Genomic DNA, 23,162 nt, shown 5'->3' with positions numbered 1-23,162 from the left:
GACTGAGACCAAGTTACACAGATAGCACAGTATCTGTATCATAGATTATAGCTTTAAATTTATGGATGTAAAGAATGTGTCTTGCATACTGTGCCATAAAGTTTTATTGAAACTGTTTTTTTTTTTGGTTTTTTTTGCATTTGAAATAGGTTTTCCATACATCTATTTGATAGAGGAAACTACACTTACACATTCCTCTTCAAATCCCTGAAAATGTTTCTACTAACAGCATTACAAAGTTGAATAACTGAAGGATGATTACAAAAGATGTACAAGTCACTTTTTAAGAGAAGTAAGGTAATGTGAGTACAGTATAAACTTTATTAACAAAATGAAGGCAAAGCACATCTTAGGTTCACTCCTAGATAAATATGAAGCACTAACTGCCACTGATCACCATGTAGTTTCCAAATCACGTCCACTCAGTAACTGGATAATATACAATGGTTCTATAAGAGGTCAAATCTTTCTTACTAGGCTTATATATGGCTGAACAGTTAGGTCATGCCTCTTCTGCTTCACTACAGCTCACTTCAGTCATGCATTAGCAGGGTGCGCAATACAGTTTAGGCCAAGGGCTGCTGGGAACGACTGATCCTGGAATATTATCACCAGTTTTACCTGTTTAAGTAGTTGCTTTAAAAAAAAAAAAAAAAGAAAAAAGAAAAAAAAAGAAAAAAAAAAAAAAAAAAAAAGAAAAGGAAACCAAACCTGGTCCCAGACACAGACCAGCACTTAAGGTGAACATTACACACCCACCCACACACCCCACACACCCCACACACCCCACACACACAATAGACTAAAGATTGACAGGACATTATGGATGCAGGGTAGGCACAGCAGTGCTGCCCTCTGGTGGGCAGGAAGCTACAGTAAATAAGTAGCAGGGTTGCACAGGCATAATCAGACAAGTGCCCACTGAAGAATGCTGGTGTCTTTCCCTCCAGTAGAGATGAGCTGACTGTCATCATGGAGAAAGGCAACATTGGTTACATGGCTGCTGTGCCCACCGTATACATGACTAGGTGCCTGAAAGCAAAGGAAGAAAGCAAATTTTACAAACCGAATTACATTTCTACAGCACGTGTTAATGTGTTTGCACAGATGAGTGCAGGAAGCTTACCCTTGGCTGAGAACAGGGGTTAGAGAACAAACGCACTTTGCCGAAATCATCTCCCGAAGCCAGGACACCACGGTTATTTGACCTGCAAACAGCATTGATGTCTGTGCCATCAGCGCCGTCTGGCCAGATGCCTAGCAACATGAGACAGAGGAAAATATTTTCATGATACAGGAAGGGTCTTAAATTAATCAGTTTCTTTAAATTAAAAAAAAAGGCCTAACAATGCAATCTCAACATTATACATTTATGAAGACAGTTTTACAGGGTCACTTCTAAATAATTTTCAGGAAAAGTCTCCAGACAAGAATAGGAAAGTAGCTAACTACTTTAACCCTTGTTAACATGCAATTCTTCAAATACAGGCAATCTAACAATAAGAAAATTAATTTTAGTTACTAGTTGGTATATACTGTTTTCCAAAAATGTGAGAAACCACTGATGTAAGGGGATCATAACGTCTTATTATTGAGTGATCTGACTCACCAAACACACTGAATCCGAGCACACAAGTCGAAGTGGCCCATTCCAGGTTGCGTACTACCTCTGCGCTTGTAATATGTTTCCCACTGGAGGCCTCCCCTTTTAGACAGAGATTAATTAGAAGTAGAAGATCAAATGTAATCCACATTACGTATTACTATATGAAGACCACAGATTGACAAAGCAACTCACAGTATAAGATCTCATAATCTCCTGAGTTTGTGACAATATATTGGCTGTTGGTGGACCAGTCTAGGTGCGTAACATAGCTGGAATGCCCCTGAGTGAAGAGACATACAGCAGTGAGTACAGGTTGGCATTAAAACTGGAGGAATCCTGCGGATTTTTTCAAATATGACTCAAATAATGACTCACGGTGCATTTGCTAACTCGACTATACTTTCTTCCATTCTCAGTCACAGCATAGATGTAAATAAAGTTATCATGAGATCCTACAGCTAGGTATGCTCCATCTAGGAGAGAGAAACTTTGATTTGAACACAGAACATACTGGACCTTCTCATGAAGACATTCTTTTGACTGTCAGTGTAAATGCAGTATGAGGTCTTTGCTTATATTCATTGCTTTGTTTTTATTCAATGCACAATGCATATGCTGTATTAAGCATTCATTGTTGTGTGGGCTAACTATTAACTAACTAAATATTGCAGACCTGGAGAGTACTTGACAGTGGAGATGATTTCATTCCCATCTGTGTGCATAGAAATAAGATCCCTGGTTTCAGTGTCCAAAACCATCCACCTATAGCATGAACAAAGATACACTGTTCATACTGACTCTTTTGACACCAGATGTTTATTTAAAAATAAATAAATTTATTATATATATATATATATATATATATATATATATATATATATATATATATATATATATATATATATATAAAATTTTTAGGAAACACTTCATGATTGTGCTTGTTTTGGCTGTATGATGAAACCCTCATGTGCAGTCATACCTTCCAGTCATGGTGCCCACAGCAAGCACAGTGCCGCTAGAGTGAAAGCCAGCAGAACGACCAGGGTCCTGGAGGTCAGGGGACATCAACAACAAAGATATGATAAATATAGCAGGGAACAGCAACAGAGACAATACACTTTATGCAAAGATAACACATGGTAGTGGTCCAGTAGGAATCATGTCTTTTCATATAGATACACATGCATCACAAACACTGTAGTAGTTCTTCTGCCCAGCAAATACAGATCTACTCTACAACACAGATGTACTGGAAAGATCGCAGTGATTCAGTGAATATATTTATTCGTATAAGAATAAAACCTCAATGGTCTTGTTCCACAGAGGTTGGTGGGAGGTAACATCCCACAGGTAGACCTGCTTGTCTTGACCACATGTCACAAACTGTTTAGTGCTGGGGTGCACGTCCAGTCCCCACAACTCATCTGTGTGACCCTATCAGGCAAGCGTTAAGATACAGAAAACAGTGTATGGGGAAGGATAATGCTATGTTTCTCAATTATTCGAATATTTGCTTCTGTGTATATATTTCAACTGAACCTGAACGATGGGTGAGAGAGCACCAGAGAAGGAGCCTTGCAGGATGGCATTTTTGGTGGTTCCCACAAATAATTCCTCTTGTTTTCCCTCAGTCAAAGTGCGAACAGGCCCAAAAGTCTCAGGAACCTGTATAAAAGCATAAATATCATCTTTTGCGGTCTTTTATGAGTTTAATCTCTAATCCAATGAATATCCACAGTAACCAGGTGTATTATGGAATGCATGCTCATGAAAATCTAAATGGAATCTAAAATATCATGAAGGAAAAAATGGAGAGGAAAAGAAATAATCAAAAAAAAAGGTTTGCATGCATGCTCAAGTTAAATTGAATACTTTAGGACGTAAGTAGCACAACTCCAATTACAAAAAAGTTGGGATGCTGTGTAAAATGTAAATAAAAACAGAATGCAATGATTGCCAATATCAAACCCTTATTCACAATAGAACATAGAAAACATATCAAATATTTAAACTTAGGAAATGTACCATTTTAAGGAAAAATAAAGTAATTTTGAATTTGATGGCCGCAACACGTCTCAAAAAAGTTGGGACTCACTACTTCTCCAGCCACTTTTGGGTGTTTTTCCTCAAAATTTTGGGATTGCTTATTATAAATAAGATATATATATGTACAATAATAGCTGGAGTACATTTGTCTTTATTTATTTATTTAAACTATTTTAGGACTACAGCTATGATTATTTAAGCGAAGAAGTTCTGGGACATGGAGGCTTTTGGATATAAACTATACACATTAAGTTTGCCTTACCACCATCTCATTCTGTTTGTGGTATTCATGATCCCACAGCACCACCTTGCGATCCTTCCCTCCTCCTGACACCAGTGTGCCATCCTTCAGCACACATAGGGAGAAGATCCCGCCTTCATGAGCTCCTGCCACCACCTGGCTGATTCTATTACCACCTGTCCGTCAAAATCCACCATCAAATGAAAGATCATGAAGAAGCAGCTTCTCCACCAACAGTATTTGTTATTCAAATACGATTTGCATATGCCCTGTTTTTGCATAAACTGAAATACTTCGTGGTCATTCTCTTTCAAGATCATGATCCAACATACAGAGAAGCTTACCTCCTAAATGGGGGGCGGATAAAGTAGATCTACCACTGAGAGGATCACTAACTATTATATAGGGACAAAATGATTCCTCTCCTGTTAACCAACAACAGGAATCTGAGGCTACAATACACACAGCTTCATCTAAGACTTTTTTTTTTTAATCTTCAATTGTCCAGTTTGACCACTACCGTTACAGGCTACTATACAGTATCAAACTACAAAGTATTTCAGAAGGAGGTGGGTTATCATGAACATCACCTAAAACTACACCAAACATTGTGAGAGGATCTAAGGAAACACACATCTTAGCCAACACCTCTTCACATCACTGCCTTTTGGTACCTGCAGCCCAAAGGAGACATCTAAGCTATGAGTTCTTCTATCCCTCCTGCACTGTAACTTTAACAGTTTATTTTGAACTTCAATGACCCATGTGTAGTGACTTATGTATTGAACTTTAATGCGGAATGTCAGTTTGCATTGTTTGATGTTTAAAGTTTTATTATTCACCCCTAGTATTTACTTTGTTTGATGTCTCTCTCAATAATACTGTAGAATACTGACAATACTCTATTTGTTTTTTCATACAGCATTTTGAAGGACGTGCACTGCGCTTCATTTATTTAAAAAAAGAGAAAAAATATATATATATAAATAAATAAATAAACAAACAAACACAACTAAAGCCAGGGTTAGAAATTCCTTTGGCATGCAAAAATGGTTTCCCAACCTTTAGCCCAAGTATAGATGTTTCCACTGGAGTCCCCTGTTATTGCATCACCATTTTCAGCAAAGGTTACACACAGCACATACTTGGGTTTCTCATGTTTCTGAAAAAAAATATATCAATAAGTCAATTAATGGAAATTCCTTAAAAACAGATGCAACATACACAGGATAGGAAACCGTAATATCGATCAAATACGGAGAAGTTCACAAACCTCAAACAGTCCCTGGCGCTTAGTTAGAGTGCTCCCCTCTATAGTCCAAAAATTGATATGAGACTTCCCACAGGTGACAATCAGGTTGGCCTCCATGGGATGGAAGACTGCTCCCAGCACAGAATCATTTGAGCACTGAACCATAAAGAGCAAACACTGGATGCATTGTGGCAATTTTGAGCTTCCATTCAGGAGACTGATCATTTTTAAAGGCCTTTCCCTTCTAAATGCAGGCTCATAATTAAAATCAAATTTGGTTTACATAGATAAAACAGGCCAAACAGCCATCATGCACTGGTTTCTACTCAAATAAGCATGACATGGCTCCCCCATGATCACTACAATCCATAGGACCTAGTGCAGGAAATTAGCCTCCACTTTATATTTATTATTTCACAGTTATGCCAACTTATTACAGCTCATGTGCCCCCATTTTTACTTCATAATGTCAAACCAGTATGATTTGAATTTTTAAATAAGCGATGGTTTATTGTTCTCTATGCTCATCATTGTAGTTTATCATCCTCATCTCACCTTCACTTCGGCAATTTGCTTTTCTTTCTGCCAGTCCCACACAGATAGGATGTGGTCATTTGCATCATCAACTGCACACAGATGGGCACCACCATTCTGGGGTTGTAGAGAGATACATAATTCATTCACATTTGCACTTATAAACAAATTACTAATCGCAATCTGTAATGCACCTTTACATGTATGATTCAATTCATATTTAAAACAGTGATTTACAGCTGGGAAAAACTAGTGTAAATTCAACATACTGATTTGGAGAAGGCCACACAGGTGACAGCACGGTCAAATACACCAGACCCGATCACATGTAGTGTGTTCAGACTAACAGAGTCCCAGACACGAACATGAGGAGCTAACAGCTTATCAGAGAAAGTAAGAAAAACTAGTTAGTGGCATACACATACCTAAATTTTACACAGATTTGTATTAAGCATTGATGTGTAATTTATTTAAACATGGCTTAAAGTTTTATTTTTCTTCAGTAAGTAGGAAAATGGTTCCTTCAATGAGCCTACTCACCACAATTCTGGGGGGGGGAAAAAAAAAAAAAAAAAAAAAAAAAAAAAAAAAAAAAAAAAACTTACTTTGCCATCTTTCTCTGTTCCAGCAACTTGTCCTGTTGCTATGGTGACCATGTCAGGATGGATGGCCAAGCTACAAAGAGAACATTGAGTTGGTCACAGACAGGAGACAGGCTGTTAATATATATAGCTCCATCTCCAGGAGGATAAAAGCATGTGCTATAACATTCAACTTTGAGACAAACCCACTAACAATCAATGCTCAAGGACATAAAAATAGTGAGAGATATCCATAATATACTTAAAATGTGCACAGTTTTGAATTTGATTCAAACATCTAAACTACAAAAAAAGGAAGTAAATAAATAAAAAGCAAGATATCCACCTCATTTGCATTAAATAAATGCTATCAACTTTGCTAGGTACAACAGACATATTTATTATAGAAGTCATATGTTCTGTCTAAGCCCATTTGAATACAGCACTGATATTGTTTGATTTAACTTATCTGACAGATAGGAGCCTACTGAAAGATGTCATGAGTAAAAGGGAAAAATGCACAGGGCTCATTTGGATGCAAATTATATCCGAAGGCATTTTCACTTCCTTCCTCCATGTATATGGATAAAAGTAGATTAAAAAGTGGAGCTTACATGATCTACAATTTTGATCAAGATATCAGCACTGTCAGCGATAACAGCAGCAGTTAATTTGGATGGGCTATGGAAGGTGGATTTGTTTGGTAACAGATTGCGATTTACTGACAAAACTGTTCCATGATCAAACATATTTAGTGTATCCTTTGGTACAATGAAGGCCAATCTCTGCATTTATTGTAGATATTTACCATTTTACATCATCGTTGTGGCCCAGGTAGTGTCTCTGCTGCTGCTCCTCCACATTATACAGCACAACAACGGAAGCATTGAAGTAGACAATCTCTCCCGTGGGCAACAAGTAGAGGTTACAGCGGCAGTCTCTGCCCCTGTAGCCATAACTGACAGACTGTATTAAGGAACATAAATGAAAAGTGTACCATAGGAACACTACATGCATTAAAACATTTCTAAAATGATGTTTAATCAATGTGGCCGATTTGAAAAATATAATAAAAAGGATGAGCATAAAAAAGGCTGAAAATACCCTAAAAAAAAAAAAAAAAAAAAAAAAAAAAAAAGAAGTTACATTATGCACACTTGGCAGCATATTAATATGTAACAAGTAATGAGCCACATATCAAGGATACACCCACTGAAGTTTAAGCTTGCGGTCTGTCAGTGCTGCCTTTTGGTCAAGGCTGTAGCTCTCTCTCAACTGGTCAGGAATGTGCATGGTAACTGGCCGGCCACGCAGGAACATCCTCACGTACCCATCCTCTGTTCAATAGAGAGCAAAGAACTGCTCAAGTGAACAGATTAACTTTTTTTTTCCTTTAATCATTTACATTTATGTAGACTACTGCTGTAGGCCTTAATATATAAAATTCTTTATAGCATTTTCATTTCATTAGAATTTACTGTAATTGGCTAACGACATATTGTATATTATATTATATAACATACATACATACATACATACACACATACATACACATACATACATACACACACACACACACACACACACAGTATCTCACAAAAGTGAGTACACCCCTCACATTTTTGCAAATATTTGATTATATCTTTTCATGTGACAACACTGAAGAAATGACACTTTGCTATAATGTAAAGTAGCGAGTGTACAGCTTGTGTAACAGTGTAAATTTGCTGTCCAGTCAAAATAACTCAACACACAGCCATTAATGTCTAAACCACTGGCAACAAAAGTGAGTACACCCCTAAGTGAAAATGTCCAAATTGGGCCCAAAGTGTCAATATTTTGTGTGGTCACCATTATTTTCCAGCACTGCCTTAACCCTCTTGGGCATGGAGTTCACCAGAGCTTCACAGGTTGCCACTGGAGTACTCTTCCACTCCTCCATGACGACATCACGGAGCTGGTGGATGTACGAGACCTTGTGCTCCTCCACCTTCCGTTTGAGGATGCTCCACAGATGCTCAATAGGGTTTAGGTCTGGAGACATGCTTGGCCAGTCCATCACCTTCACCCTCAGCTTCTTTAGCAAGGCAGTGGTCATCTTGGAGGTGTGTTTGGGGTCATTATCCTGCTGGAATACATGCTGGGATCATGCTTTGCTTCAGTATGTCACAGTACACGTTGGCATTCATGGTTCCCTCAATTAACTGTACCTCCCCAGCGCCGGCAGCACTCATGCAGCCCCAGAACATGACACTCACATCACCATGCTTGACTGTAGGCAAGACACACTTGTCTTTGTACTCCTCACCTGGTTGCCACCACACACGCTTGACACCATCTGAACCCAAATAAGTTTATCTTATCACGTTCTTAGTCTGCTTGTCTTCAGCAAACTGATTGCGGGCTTTCTCGTGCATCATCTTTAGAAGAGGCTTCCTTCTGGGACGACAGCCATGCAGACCAATTTGATGCAGTGTGCGGCATATGGTCTGAGCACTGACAGGCTGACCCCCCCACCCCTTCAACCTCTGCAGCAATGCTGGCAGCACTCATACGTCTATTTCCCAAAAGACAACCTCTGGATATGACGCTGAGCACGTGCACTCAACTTCTTTGGTCGACCATGGCTAGGCCTGTTCTGAGTGGAACCTGTCCTGTTAAACTGCTGTATGGTCTTGGCCACCGTGCTGCAGCTCAGTGTCTTGGCAATCTTCTTATAGCCTAGACCATCTTTATGTAGAGCAACAATTCTTTTTTTCAGATCCTCAGAGTTCTTTGCCATGAAGTGCCATGTTGAACTTCCAGTGACCAGTATGAGGGAGTGTGAGAGCGATGACACCAAATTTAACACACCTGCTCCCCACTCACACCTGAGACCTTGTAACACTGACAAGTCACATGACACCGGGGAGGGGAAATGGCTAATTGGGCCCAATTTGGACATTTTCACTTAGGGTTGTACTCACTTTTGTCGCCAGCGGTTTAGACATTAATGGCTGTGTGTTGAGTTATTTTGATGGGACAGCAAATTTACACTGTTACACAAGCTGTACACTCACTATACTGTAGCAAAGTGTCATTTCTTCAGTGTTGTCACATGAAAAGGTATAATCAAATATTTACAAAAATGTGAGGGATGTACTCACTTTTGTGAGATACTGTGTGTATATATATATATTATATTATTTTATACACACACACACACACACACACATATATACACACACATTATATATAATGTGTGTGTATGTGTATATATCACACACACACACCTAATTACAGGACATCTACAATCCTTTTTTCTTACTTTGCTGACTGAACATCATATAACTGTCTGCTAGTTAAGCAGCTGCATCTGATTCTCACTATTATTTGTGTGGTGGTTTCACAGAGCAGTGTCAATATATGAAAGCGGTAGGGGCTAGAACCAGTCTGACAACTTCTAGTGTATAGCATCAAAGTGGAATTAAAGTCCTACTGGTTGTAGACTTACCAGCATTGAGGGTGCACTCTTTGGATTTACTGAAAGACAACAAAAGCAAAAAAAAAACATTAGCTAGCTATACATCATGAATGATATTTTATTGTATATTCAACTTCTTACTAGCAGCTTCATTAAATATCATTAAATGTGGAGCGTGAATATTTTATTAAGCTCATACTTTATTGTTAAGCCACTAGTAACCATTAATGCACTGATGTGGTGAGCAGCTGATTACACACAAAGAAAATATACATACAGCCCATATCATTATCAATATATGAAAGTTTTTGTACAGCTTCTTTTTTTTTGCTTATTTTTAAAAGGTAATGTATGTAGGATTGAACCCCTGGCCATACTTGCTGTACCAACATGCTTCTCTCTGTGTGCGTGTGTGGTTGTGAGTGTGTGGTTGTGCGTGCGTGTGTAGAGGAAGTCATCTTCACAAGCAATGTCCCAGTGTCTGTTCCCCCTTGTCAGTAAAACTGCAGTTAAATGCTGGTTTGATTGCCAGGCTACTTCTAACAGCTAGCATCAAAATCAAGCCACAGCAGCAGTCAGCAAAAGAACTTGAAGCCACTGTTTTCAGTTTTAGAAGAACTATAAAGTATTTAGTATAAAATTATGCATTAAAAAATTTAAGATATATTTTAAGAAATCAGCAAATAAAGTAGACTGTGGCTATTGGCAGTGTCTTACAATGTAGATTTACTACAGCCCTTTCTAAATGCAGGCCCATTCTGTCTAGGACTCCATGGAAACCTTTAATTAAGGCAGGGCTTTAATCAAATCAGGCAGCCCTGAAGCCAGTATTCTTCCCAAGCAATTTTGACATGCTGCTGACTAAAACGTCGCTCTTACAATACAGTAAAGTAAATCCATCTGAATATAGAGTAAAATTGAAAGAAAAGTTTTTTAAAAATATTAAATGTGAGACATATATGCTTCCTAAGTGAACAGAGGTGGTCTGCAGTACAAAGAAGATAAAAGAGAAAAACTGACTTTAATCAACCAACAGGGATAAGCTACTGACACAAAAACATTGAAAGAGAAGATGCGAGCAGGATTCTATTCAGCCATTTTGAGGTTTATTTGTTCTGGCAGAATTCCCATCAGCTTGGGTGTGTTGGAGGAAATCAATATGCTTAATGCATGTGGATATGTGGGGGTGGGGAAGGATCAATCTGCACAGAATGCAATACTAGCAGTTCACTGAAGGAACTGCACACAGTGTATTGCATGCAACAAGGTTTCTGCATGTGCCTGACGTTACAAATAAACAAATAATACCAGATGGTAACATGCAGAGGTTTTTTCCCCCCAGTGACTCACATCATTAAGTGTGTTTACATCAGAAGTCTCTTTACAACCACAAGCAGGACTTTTAGAACCAAAGTGGAAACTTCAACACTGCATTTCCTAAAATGTTTTCTAAAAATGTTAGGAATATTTTATTTACCTACAAATACAAACAAAACATTGGGTTTCTGAAGCAAGACTAAAAGCTGTAACTCACTGGTACGTACATATCACATTCATAGCCAATATACAGTTTGCTTAATGCCTTAAAAACATATCTTAACCCATAATGTTCTACTTTTATATAGCAGAGGAAAGAGGTCAACTGGTAATCAAAGCGAATATGTGGCTCCAGACTGAAGATAAACAAAAATGGCTGCACAATTATCTAACTGTGAATTTGAGGAAGCCACTCTTAATATTTAGTCTCACATCTTTACTCAGAGATGAACTGAAAAATCAAACAGTTCAATCCCTGGTTTTAACGTGTTACTGTAGGACGTACAGCCGTGTCTGAATAACAACTAGATATTAAAAGATTGGCTCCCTCAAATACACGGTCAAGGAATTATGAAGCCATTTTTATTTATGCCACTGTTAGTCTGCAAGAGTAACTCTTTCAAAATGTTCAATGGACTTTGTACAGCTTCTTTTTATTTTAAGGGTATATTTAAGTCACTTTCCAATAACAGTAACTTCAGTAATGTTCCAATAACTTTAAGCCATGTTAACAGACAGTACCAAAATTAAAACACTCCACTTTGGCTTGTGTATCTGCTAAATCTGCCAAAATTTGGAGAGAATGTAAAGTTGAAATCCTTGAAAATGTCAAAACCAAAACAGAAAAAAAATGCTTACCTGGATGATTTCTTCATAGTAATTTTCTTTTGAGTGGTAATGCGGATAACAGGACCGTGAAAACCAACGGGCAACAGACAAGTTCCTGGTGTGAGACAACTTAAACCGTGTTGGGCTATGACTCTATCCAGCCAATAGCAGTGCACTTCCTCTTTCTGAATGACCGCCCATAAACACACCCTCTGTTAATTCGGTGCAGTGCTATGCTGAACTTTGTGTTGGTGGGAGTAACTCTCAAAGAGGGTGCTGGCCAGGCAAAAAACGATTGCACAGAGCTTCCCTATGATCCAGCTGGATTATTCACTGCTCAAACAATGTGCAGGTGTCCTGGCGTATTGGTTTAGTGAGAGTTAACTCTTTAGCTGCCTATCTCATACACACCTTGTGAAATTTGATCAACTGCCTGTGGTTTCTGGTACCAAGAGCCAAACCATTGTTTTTCCCCCCACCATGGAACTAAGTGAAATAAAACCAGAACAATGACTGCAAACATGTTTATAATAAGAAACTGTGTAACTAATCCTGATTTAGCCAAACAACTTGCCCCAGTGTATCCAGGATACACGTTTAAAACGCATAATTAAGTTACAGCTTGTGAGAAGACAAGTGTAAGAAGATATGTCAGTATTATAATACTAAAGCCAACAAAGTTAATTTATGCAGCACTATAATTTTATCATCAGTTTTATTTTGCTAACATTAATGTAACAAATATCCTTCTATATTTGATACTACCTTTCTGACAAAAGTATAACATACTTCTACAGAACAATATAGTACTTCAAAAAGTACTTTTTATAGCACTGTATATAAAAAAGAGTATGCAATCTTCTTGTCACAGCTATTATCACAGAGATGCTTTTGACATCAGATGCTCTACAAAAAGCCCCACATTTCAATTCATATAATGACAGGATGATGTGCTCAGATACATTCAGTTCTTATTATCCGAAATGAAAAACAAAAAGGAAACAAAAGTTACTTGCCACACAAAATGGGCTGACTAATTACCTGTCTCTTTTGCCACAGGTTGAGCTGCTGGATGAGGTGGTTCTGCTGCGTGTGTCTGCCATCTCTTTCCTGGCTGTGGACAGACGCTCTGTGGACATGCTTTTTCTGACAGATGAGAAGTGAGAACAGGGACACAAAAGCACAGGCATGGTATTATACACAGCACATATATATAATTCATAGGGGCCTAAAAAGAGCAGAAGTGAGTATGCAAGAAAGGAAAACACACTGACAGTTGAAAAAGGAGGAGGGAGGGGTTAAAACACTGCAGTCACTTTTATATAGTATCTGTTATATAGTATAGTTACATACAGTTATCTAGTATCTGAAAGTCCGGACACACTTAAACTTGATCAGATGTATTATGAACTGAAAAAAAAACTTTTTAAAATTGTACTAAATAGATCATTTTGACTGAAAAGAGAGGCTGTTGTATGCTTTATTTGAATAAGAAAAAAAAAAAAGATCCCGCAGGTTGGAGTATGCATACAGGCCTGTCAACACATTCAGGTTTTATTGCTCAATACTGCCACCTTTAGGTGGTACTGAAAATCACTGCACTTATGTCATACAACACAAGACCAACAATGAAGATTCTGATGATGACAAGGATTACTACTACCATTACTACTAAAACTACTACTACCGCTACCACTACTACTACTATTACCACCACTACCACTACTAATACAAAAACTACTACTACCGCTACCACTACTACTACTATTACCACCACTACAAAAACTACTACTACCGCTACCACTACTACTACTATTACCACCACTACCACTACAAAAACTACTACTACTATCACTACTACTACTACTACTACTACTACTACTACTACTGCTGCTACTACTACTGCTACTACTACTACTTCTACTACTGCTACCACTACTACTAATAAAACTACTACTACCACTACCACCACTACTACTACTACTAATACTACTACTGCTACTACTACTACTACTACTTCTACTACTGCTACCACTACTACTAATAAAACTACTACTACCACTACCACCACTACTACTACTACTAATACTACTACTGCTACTACTACTACTACTACTACTTCTGCTGCTGCTACTACTACTACTACTACTGCTACTACTACTTCTACTACTACTACTACCGCTACCACTACTACTACTACTGCTACTACTACTACTACTGCTGCTACTTCTACTACTACTACTACTACTACCACTATTGCTACCACTACTACTACTGCTACCACTACTACTACTACTACTGCTACCACTACCACTACTACTGCTGCTAATACTACTACTACTGCTGCTGCTACTACTACTACTGCTGCTGCTAGTACAACTACTACTACTACTACTACTACTACCACTACCCCTACCACTACTACTGCTACTACTACTACTACTACTGCTGCTGCTGCTACTACTAGTACTACTACTACTGCTGCTGCTGCTACTACTACTACTATTACTGCTACTACTAAAACTACTACTACCGCTACCACTACTACTACTACTACTACTACTACTGCTGCTACTACTACTACTGCTGCTGCTACTACTACTACTATTACTGCTACTACTAAAACTACTACTATCGCTACCACTACTACTACTACTACTACTACTACTGCTGCTGCTACTACTACTACTGCTGCTGCTGTTACTACTACTACTACTACTACCGCTACCACTACCACTACTACTGCTACTACTACTACTACTACTACTGCTGCTGCTACTACTACTACTACTACTACTACTGCTACTACTACTACTACTGCTGCTGCTGCTACTACTACTACTATTACTGCTACTACTAAAACTACTACTACCGCTACCACTACTACTACTACTACTCCTGCTACTACTACTACTGCTGCTGCTGCTATTACTACTACTACTGCTACTACTTCTACTACTACTACTACCACTAATGCTACCACTACTACTACTACTGCTACCACTACTACTACTACTGCTACCGCTACCACTACTACTGCTGCTAATACTACTACCACTACTACTACTGCTACCACTACTACTGCTGCTACCACCACCACCACTACTACTACTACTACTACTGCTGCTAATACTACTACTACTACTGCTACCGTTAATAATCATCATCATCATCACAATCACAATCATCATCACAATCATCATAGCAATTTATGCAAACAGCCAATTTCTAACAAATCAACAATACATAGAGACTCAATAACAACAGAAACACACAGTTTGACAAAACCAATCAAAAGTTTGGACACACCTAATCACAGAATGCTCTTTTCCCCTTACATTCCCTGTTACTACCTCACAGTTCTAGGTTACCCAGTTCAAACATGAGATCAGGTTACTGTCGGTGGGGAGTTTCAAATATTCCCCTCATGTCTGTGTGGGTTTCTTTTGGTTTCCTCGCACCTCCCAAAGTCATGCCAGTAGGTGGATTTGTGACGCTAAAGTTGACCCTAGATGTGAACAAGTGTGTGTGTGTGTGTGTGTGTGTGTGTGTGTGTGTGTGTGTGTGCGCGCGCGCATGGTGCCTTGTGGTGAACTGCTGTGCCATCCAGGGTGAACTACTGCCTTGTGCCCAGTGTTCCCAGAATAGGCTCCAGACTCAACACGACTCTGACCAGGACAAAATGGTTACCGATTATGAATGAATGAACACTTATTAAACAAATCAAAACCATCTTATATTTTAAATCCTTCAAAATACCCACCATTTGCCTTGATGACAGCTTTGTAAACTCCTGGCATTCTCCACACCAGCTTCATAATATAATCACCTTTTGAACAGTCTCAAAGACGTTTTCACATACTGTACAGTGTACTGAGCACTTGTTTGCTTTTTTTTGCTTTAATCTCCTTTTCAGTTCAACATAGGATTTAATCAGGTGTGTCCAAAATTCTGTGTTCTTTTTATAAAAAAAACAATAATATTGCACTGCAAATTATTTTACATTTTTAAATTATTTTACCTTTTGATAGACATTAGGACCTCCTTTTTCGGAGAGGAAGGGGAGGATGGGAAGCCCCCCATCCTTTTCTGATCAATATAACCATTGGCTAAAGGCTTGGATGGAAGGGCTTGTAGAATCTGACGAACTGAAACCAGGAAGCAGCAACAGAGGTAAAAGCATGTAAGATAAGTAAATGAACAAACCTGATGATATAAGTCTGTTTTACATACAACAGTTGTAGACATAACAATAAATGCAGGTTTAAAACCATGCCCTTAATCATGCTAAGAAAAAATTACAGGCAACTATTCAGGGGTGGAAAAGTAATGAGGAATTATACTTAAGTGAATGTATAGACAGTGTGAAACTCTTACTGTTTAAATGTTTTTAACTGTTGAGACTGTTAAAATATCATGTTTAAAACATACAGAAACGTATAAACTTTTTTAAGTTATAACATTGTTTTCACGTGAAGTAACTTTATTACTTATCTTGGGTACGTTTACATGACAAGGATTTACTAAAAACGGGAAAGTTTTTCCTTTTTTTGCGTTTTTGAAAAGTGTTTTGAAAACGATTTCAATTAGAGATGCACTGATGTAATCAGCCAATAATCGGTATCAGCTGATGAAGGCAATTTTTCACACTAGTTTAAAAACATCCGATGATCAGGGACGATTATATCCTGTCAATCAAAAGAGGGTGGGGTGGGAAAACACATCAAATTCGGGCTGTGTGTAAAGAAGATGTCTCTTGTGTGGAATTACTTTTAATTGGGTGACAATGATGACAAAACTGCAGCTTGTATGCTCTGTAAGCTCTGCACTGCTAAAAGTTTACACCGGACGCTGCAGCAGTGAAGCAGGAGTTTCAGTGTCGTCTACTTTTTTAGCGTTATTTTTAAGTACTCGCATACATGTCTCTAGACTGAACACGTAATATGTGTGCGCATGACATCATCATTTTCACAGATTCTAGTTTTTGTATGTTTACATGAAGACGATAACGGCATCGTTTTCAAAAACTTGCACTTTGAAACCTGTTTTCAAAAGTTTTACGTTTTCAGGCCCCAAAACACTGTTGTTGTGTAATTGAACAGCCAAACTCCATAAAAAGTCTTCTGTTTTTAGTTGAAAACGTTGTCGTGTAAATGGCCCCAGTCGACATTGCAGTCTAGTGGATTAACCATCTTCAGAAGCACACAGAGAGCTAAAGCGGTAACTATAATTTGTAGCATAAGAAGGTCAACACAGATAACAAATTGGCATGATTCTTGATAGTTTTTTCTACATTGATAAATTTGATTAAATGCTAAACTGATTTTTAAAGAATATTCACTGTGTGTTCTGACACCTTTTTATTATAGCCAGCATTAACATTTTCAGCAATTTGTGCTACAGTAGTTCTGTGGCATCAGACAAGATGGAAAAGGAGCCCATGACCCTGTCGCCAGTTTACTAGTTGTCTTTCCTTGGACCATATTTGTTAGGTACTAACCACTGCATACCGAAAATACCCCACAAGACCTGGCGTTTTGGAGATGATCTGACCCAGTTGTCTAGCCAGCACAGTTTGGCCCTTGTCATTTTTCCTGCTTCCAACACATTCCAATGCTATGGCTGATCAGTGTATGCAGGAGATTTGATTGATAGTATGCGGTTGTTGGCTAGATGAGAAAATAAGAGAACTTTGAGATTTGTACGAGTATTTTGAAGGTCGAAATAAAAATTAAAGGAGTAAAAAGTACATTTATTTTCTATTGCAAATGTAATTCAGTATGAGTACAGCATTCAATTTCCATAATACCCAAGTAAAGTTTAAATACCCCCAAAATAATACTTAAATATAGTAATGAAGTACAGTTAATCAAGTATTTTCCATTCCTGCAACTAGTACCAGAAAAATTAAGAAATGTTCCTTTTGGTCTAAGATACATTATTATTGCTGTCACTGTGTCTGGCTAGCAGGCAGGACCATACCCCAGACAGGTAAAGCTAAAAGCAAGTGTCATGATGAGTGCTGACCTTTGGTGGGTGCTCCTTTCCTGCTGCTGGCTTGTGTGAGCTCCTCGCAGTAACCCAGTCTACGTAGTGCATCAGCTAGAGCAGCCTTCAATAGCTGGATCTCATCTTCCTGCAGCTGCACCCTCTGCTCCAGGTGAGACAGACGGTCATCCATCTCCATCCCACTCCCTGCAGACAGGATATCATCTAAAAAAGACAGAGAGATATATAATTGTAACATATAATTGGTGTTACTGGGAAGTAGATGATACATTTTCATGTGTGGATATTGTATCCTACAAATGTAGACAACATAGTGATTACTTATTCAAATATTAGACAAGAAGCAGTGGGCAACATGGCGGATGTCTATAACAATGGCAAGTGAGAACTACAACAAAGCTGATTTGTCCTACAAAACAAGGGACCGATTTAAAGGAAAATGCAAACAATAAGCAAATAATATTTAAAAGAAAACAGTTACTGCAAAGTGTAACACTTAGTATGTATTCTAGTCATTTCACAATTATGCCAATTTTCTAAAAACAAAATAAAACAAAACAATAGCCAGCTCTATATTCTTAGAGCGAAAACAAGGCTTGCTTGTTTGCAAGGAAAATTTTATGATCTGAATTTTATGAAATTTTTATGATTTTATGATCATAAAGATCTCTGATCTTTATGATCAGAGATCTTAAATCTCTGTTTGGTGCCTGCACCTGCTAACACACAGAGCACACAGCTGAAATATACTTTTAGCATGTGGTAAGTACATCAAATGCAAGGACACCAGGACAGAGGATACAATGCGATGGAGAGGAGTGGCGGCTCAGAGAAGAGGAAAGAGAAATGCAAGAGTGCAAAATAGAACAAGAGGAAAGTCAAGGCTCAGTGAGCAAGCTTGCTGAAATATTCATTAAAAGGTGACTGGTCCCCTCCTACCTGCCATTCCACTCAGGGCTAAAATGTGTCAGACAGTCAGTCAGTGGTACAGCCGATCGTGCTCTAGCTTGCTTTCTTTATGGATTCTCTGGGGGTCTTTGCCAGCAGCTTCTTCTCCCTCCTTTCCTGTTTCTAGATAGCTGATTCTGTGTCTGGACCTTCCCTGCTCCTCGCCCTAACAACGTCCCCTCCACCCCCTCCTTCAACCACTCTCTGCCCACTGCAAAGCTGCTTGTAACAGGATACTGCTCTTTGCTGCCATTCCCTATGCAGCAGACTATATAACTGCTCCTGTCTGAAGTGGAAAGGCTTGGAAAAGTTCCAGACTTGAATGATGCAGTGACCAGGCACTACCAGGAAGTGCACTGAGCAGCAACTTTCATCCATATATAACATTTTTGATAACAAAAAACAGGCTTATTTATCAATACTTGAGGAGGTTTTTTTATTTGTCTCAATTTCAATGTAAAGAATGTATGATGTAGTATTTATTTATGAAATATAAGTCATGTAGGGGATTTGTTATGTAATATTTCCTTGGCCATTATGCAAATAACTGACTGATATAAAGCCTTGTGTTCTTGCTTGCATTACATTAGTTTCACTTTATAGGCTTACTGTTAATCCGAGCATCCCATCTGTCATTCATTCTAACCATCTGTCACAGTGACAAAATACATAAAAACTGGTCACCATGTTAAGTACATTCAGTGGCCGCTTTATTAGGTATACCTACCTTGGAGCTACACTCATTAATCATTTTAGCAAAGAATTCTACCACAAATATGCACTTTGTACCTAAGTAATCAATGTCTGTAGCCCATCTGCTGCACAATCTGTAAACAATCCAACCCACTGATAGAAACAGACCACTACTGACCAAAGATTATTTGTGTGATGGACCACTCTTAGCACAGCAGTGAAACTGACATAGTAAGGTGTGTACACACTATGATCACTTTATTATGTGCTTACATAGCTTGGTACACCTGTTAGCTGTGCAGATAGAGATTATAGCTCATCTTTTTCTTTGCATAGCTTGTCTTAATCATCCTGACCACAGGATGACTGTTGGATGTTTCATATTTTTTGTTTGGTAGACTATTCTCAAACGAGCAGTGATTAAAACCCCAGCAACACTGCTCCAAGTAATAAACTTATACCATTTCAAATTCACTGCTATGTTAAGAATGGCCCTCCGCAAATCATATCTGGTTAGCGGGCAGTGGTTACCCATTTCTTACACCCCGGTGGAAAAGGTAGTGGGGAGCTGAGAAAATATGCATAGCAGCAGATGGATTATATTGGAGGTCTGTTTGATAAAATGACCAATGAGTATAATTGTAGGTATCAAGAGTAAAAATTAATTACAATATATTTAACATCCATGTGTATGTAGATGATACTTTGGTTTGCACATGTCCAGGACAGGTAGTTTATTCACCTAACAAAAGATATGGATCTACTAGAGCTCAGCAGTATGACAATATAATATAATAATCATGAGTAAATTCTGAGAGAATAAATAGTGTCAATACTCTTATAACACTGACCTATTCCATCCATTTTCTGTACTGCTTATCCTACACAGGGTCACGGGGAGCCTATCTCAGGGGACTCAGGGCATAAAGTGGGGGACACCCTGGATGGGGTGCCAACCCAACACAGAGCATAATCACACACACTCACACACTACAGACAATTGGGAGATGCCAATCAGCCTACAACGCATGTCTCTGGACTGGTGGAGTCAACCAAAATAGCCAGAGGAAATCCCTGAAGCCCAGGGAGAACATGCAAACTCTGTGCACACAGGGTCGAGGCGGGATTCGAACCCCACAACCCTGGAGGTGCGAGGCAAACATACTAACCACTAAGCCACCATCATGCTTTTTGTATTAAATCATTTCTTTTTGTAGATGTTAAGCAATAATATCAGTCAAGCCAATATTTTTATTTTTGAATTTTTGTGGCAGACTGGATTGCAGGCACTTTGTGAGCAAACCTGACTATCAAAGTACATACTGTGTATCATGAAAATGCCTTGAAGTATTATGACACAATATTTTACCATAAGGCCAATTTCTTATATCTCCAGACGGGTTTGGGACACACATTGGATTCAGGAATGTGACTGTACAAGGAAAACAACTGAAATCATGCATTCATTGAACATTGTTGATATTATGAAGGATTTGCTTCAACTGTCTAAATATTCCAGGGCTACATTCTGCATGCATAACATCATACTCAAATACCTCAAGTACACTATATCAAAGCTGAACATAGTAATAAAAGAGCTAACCTTTTTTTTCTTTCATTTTGGAGGCTGTATACTGTATGTGTGCTGTAGGTGATCTGTTGAGGTGGATAGGGGATATTGTATAAAGTGTAAACAAAACAAAACAGTACTAAGCTACCGCATCAAACTGCTCTTGGTGCATGTTTCATAACATATAGGATAACCCCTTGACTTATAGCAATTGCATCATTTTGTCTCATATTAGGCTACTCGTGCCCGTTTTAAAACCTACACAGCTGTCACAAGCCACATAATCACTTTATTTTAAAGCAGTGATCGAAATCTTCATGTTGTAGCAACTGAGCAGGCTAACAATAACCATCTCAACACAAAGCCATAATATGTAAATATATCCTACGGGATGATTCTGTCGTTTGCATTTAGCCTAGGCGAAATAGCAGTCATTTAAACAAATGTTTCTATTAATAAATAATCTCTACTGCTGTATCATGTAGACACAATCCGAATGGCTCCATATGTCCTATAGCCTATATGCTATTTAAACTATATCAGATATGAAATAATGGCTTGCACGCCCTGTGCATTTCGCTTTGCCCAATCAAGTGATTAAACATTAGGGGGAAATGCAAGCTCATGCTGTATTAGGACACTAACTGAAACAGTGTAACAAAGAACAGTCAGTGTGTGCTATCGACCGAGCTAGCTGGGCACCTTCACTATGAATGCGCGCGCGCACACACTCACACACACACTCTCTCTCTCTCTCTCTCGTGCCAAAACTTACCGTTACAATACCGAAGAAGAAGGGAGCTCTTATCGCACAGGTTGCCACACGAGGCTATTCTTTCAGACATTTCTTTCTCTTATTCTCCCCCCAAAAAACAAATACCGACAAATACCTCCCGTACAATAACCAGTCTCTTAGCTCCGAGTGTCTGTCACTTTCCGCGGGAACCTTCAACACCTTCCCTGGCAACGCTCGCGACTACCTGCTCAGCGTTACTATGGCAACAGCCGCACCGCCTGGATGTGCGTGCGGAAGGAGCGCAGGCACGCGCTTCCTGTTACATGTCACCAGTTTATAATCTAAGAATTATTTTATATATATATATATATATATATATATATATATATATATATATATATATATATATATATATATATATTAAATAGACATTCTTAGATTATTACACACACTGTATGGTTCACCTTTAACAGGAGGACACTAACGGTAAACATCTTCTTTAGGACGCAAACTTGTATGGTTCTTGCTATCGCTTTGGCTATATCCTTATGCCTAGCCAACTTAACCTATAGGCAATTATTTTGATTTTATTTTTGTTTATTGATTTCAAATCTAAATTTAATCTATGGCCATTTGCAGATGAGAATATACAAAGAATCTCACAAGATTTAGGAATCAGATTTTAGGATAAGATTTTAGGAATGTCACCGATTTTACTTAAGTTATTATCATGTCTTCAGTTATTATCGCGTGTTATGTCTGTTCCTTTTTCTCTGGTATGAAGACAATTGTAATATAAAATCTGAATTATTTAAGCTTACATTTCTTATTTAAGGTCTATATTTCTGTATTATAGATACATTTCTATACTCTATTTTTGTTAAGATAAATGAAACAGTGGGTAAAACTGGGCTTGTATCTACAGTCATTGTAAAAATAAAGTAAAATAAAATAAATCAATATTTTTATTAGCTTAACATATTGTTATTATTATTATTATTATTAACATATATTATTGTTTAAAAAAAGCTATATAAATTGGTCATCAGTGAATAACATGTGCAACCTGTAATTCTATTAATTATAATTTTAAATAATTCTAATAAAAATTGAGTGTCTCGTTTTCCAGCCAACGTGATGATTTAACTTGTAAATGTGTGAAAATCAGGTATTGTTGTGAATTATCCACTAGGGGGCAGGACAGAGCAAAACGGAAGAATTGTTTAACCGCCAAATAAACACTAAAAGGCAGTGTTGTGCTTGTTAAAGCTCCCAAACCACAAATCCTCTCAAATAAGCCATATACATACACCAATGATACACATTATCACTCTATGA

At 38.2% G+C, this 23,162-nt stretch overlaps 1 protein-coding gene across 6 annotated transcripts; it reads right to left on the bottom strand.

The window, feature by feature from the left end:
- Positions 1–301: 301 nt before the first annotated feature.
- On the bottom strand, positions 302–22,082 carry eml2 (EMAP like 2). 6 transcript variants are annotated; one of them, XM_053647226.1, is made up of 23 exons: positions 21,864–21,972; positions 21,122–21,174; positions 17,896–18,081; positions 15,890–16,016; positions 12,910–13,014; positions 9,754–9,782; positions 7,468–7,597; positions 7,069–7,218; positions 6,285–6,354; positions 5,949–6,059; positions 5,701–5,796; positions 5,167–5,301; positions 4,956–5,055; positions 3,915–4,069; positions 3,146–3,271; positions 2,909–3,040; positions 2,586–2,653; positions 2,280–2,368; positions 1,982–2,079; positions 1,799–1,886; positions 1,610–1,705; positions 1,127–1,257; positions 302–1,032 (listed from the first exon to the last, which is right to left on the bottom strand). In XM_053647226.1, exons 2-23 carry the CDS (start codon positions 21,135–21,137, stop codon positions 907–909), a joined length of 2,364 nt encoding a protein of 787 aa, XP_053503201.1. In that variant the 5' UTR covers positions 21,138–21,174; positions 21,864–21,972; the 3' UTR covers positions 302–906. The 6 variants fall into 6 exon arrangements, with proteins under 6 accessions (XP_053503201.1, XP_053503203.1, XP_053503200.1 ...); XM_053647228.1 differs by lacking the exons at positions 21,122–21,174; positions 21,864–21,972 and adding an exon at positions 21,979–22,082 and having other exon boundaries at positions 17,896–18,063; XM_053647225.1 differs by lacking the exon at positions 21,122–21,174 and having other exon boundaries at positions 21,864–22,076.
- Positions 22,083–23,162: the final 1,080 nt, after the last annotated feature.

Source organism: Ictalurus furcatus, chromosome 17 (genome assembly GCF_023375685.1).
Source record: "Ictalurus furcatus strain D&B chromosome 17, Billie_1.0, whole genome shotgun sequence".
In the NCBI taxonomy this organism is placed as follows: Eukaryota; Metazoa; Chordata; class Actinopteri; order Siluriformes; family Ictaluridae; genus Ictalurus; species Ictalurus furcatus.
This window is presented reverse-complemented; position numbering and strand designations above follow the sequence as displayed.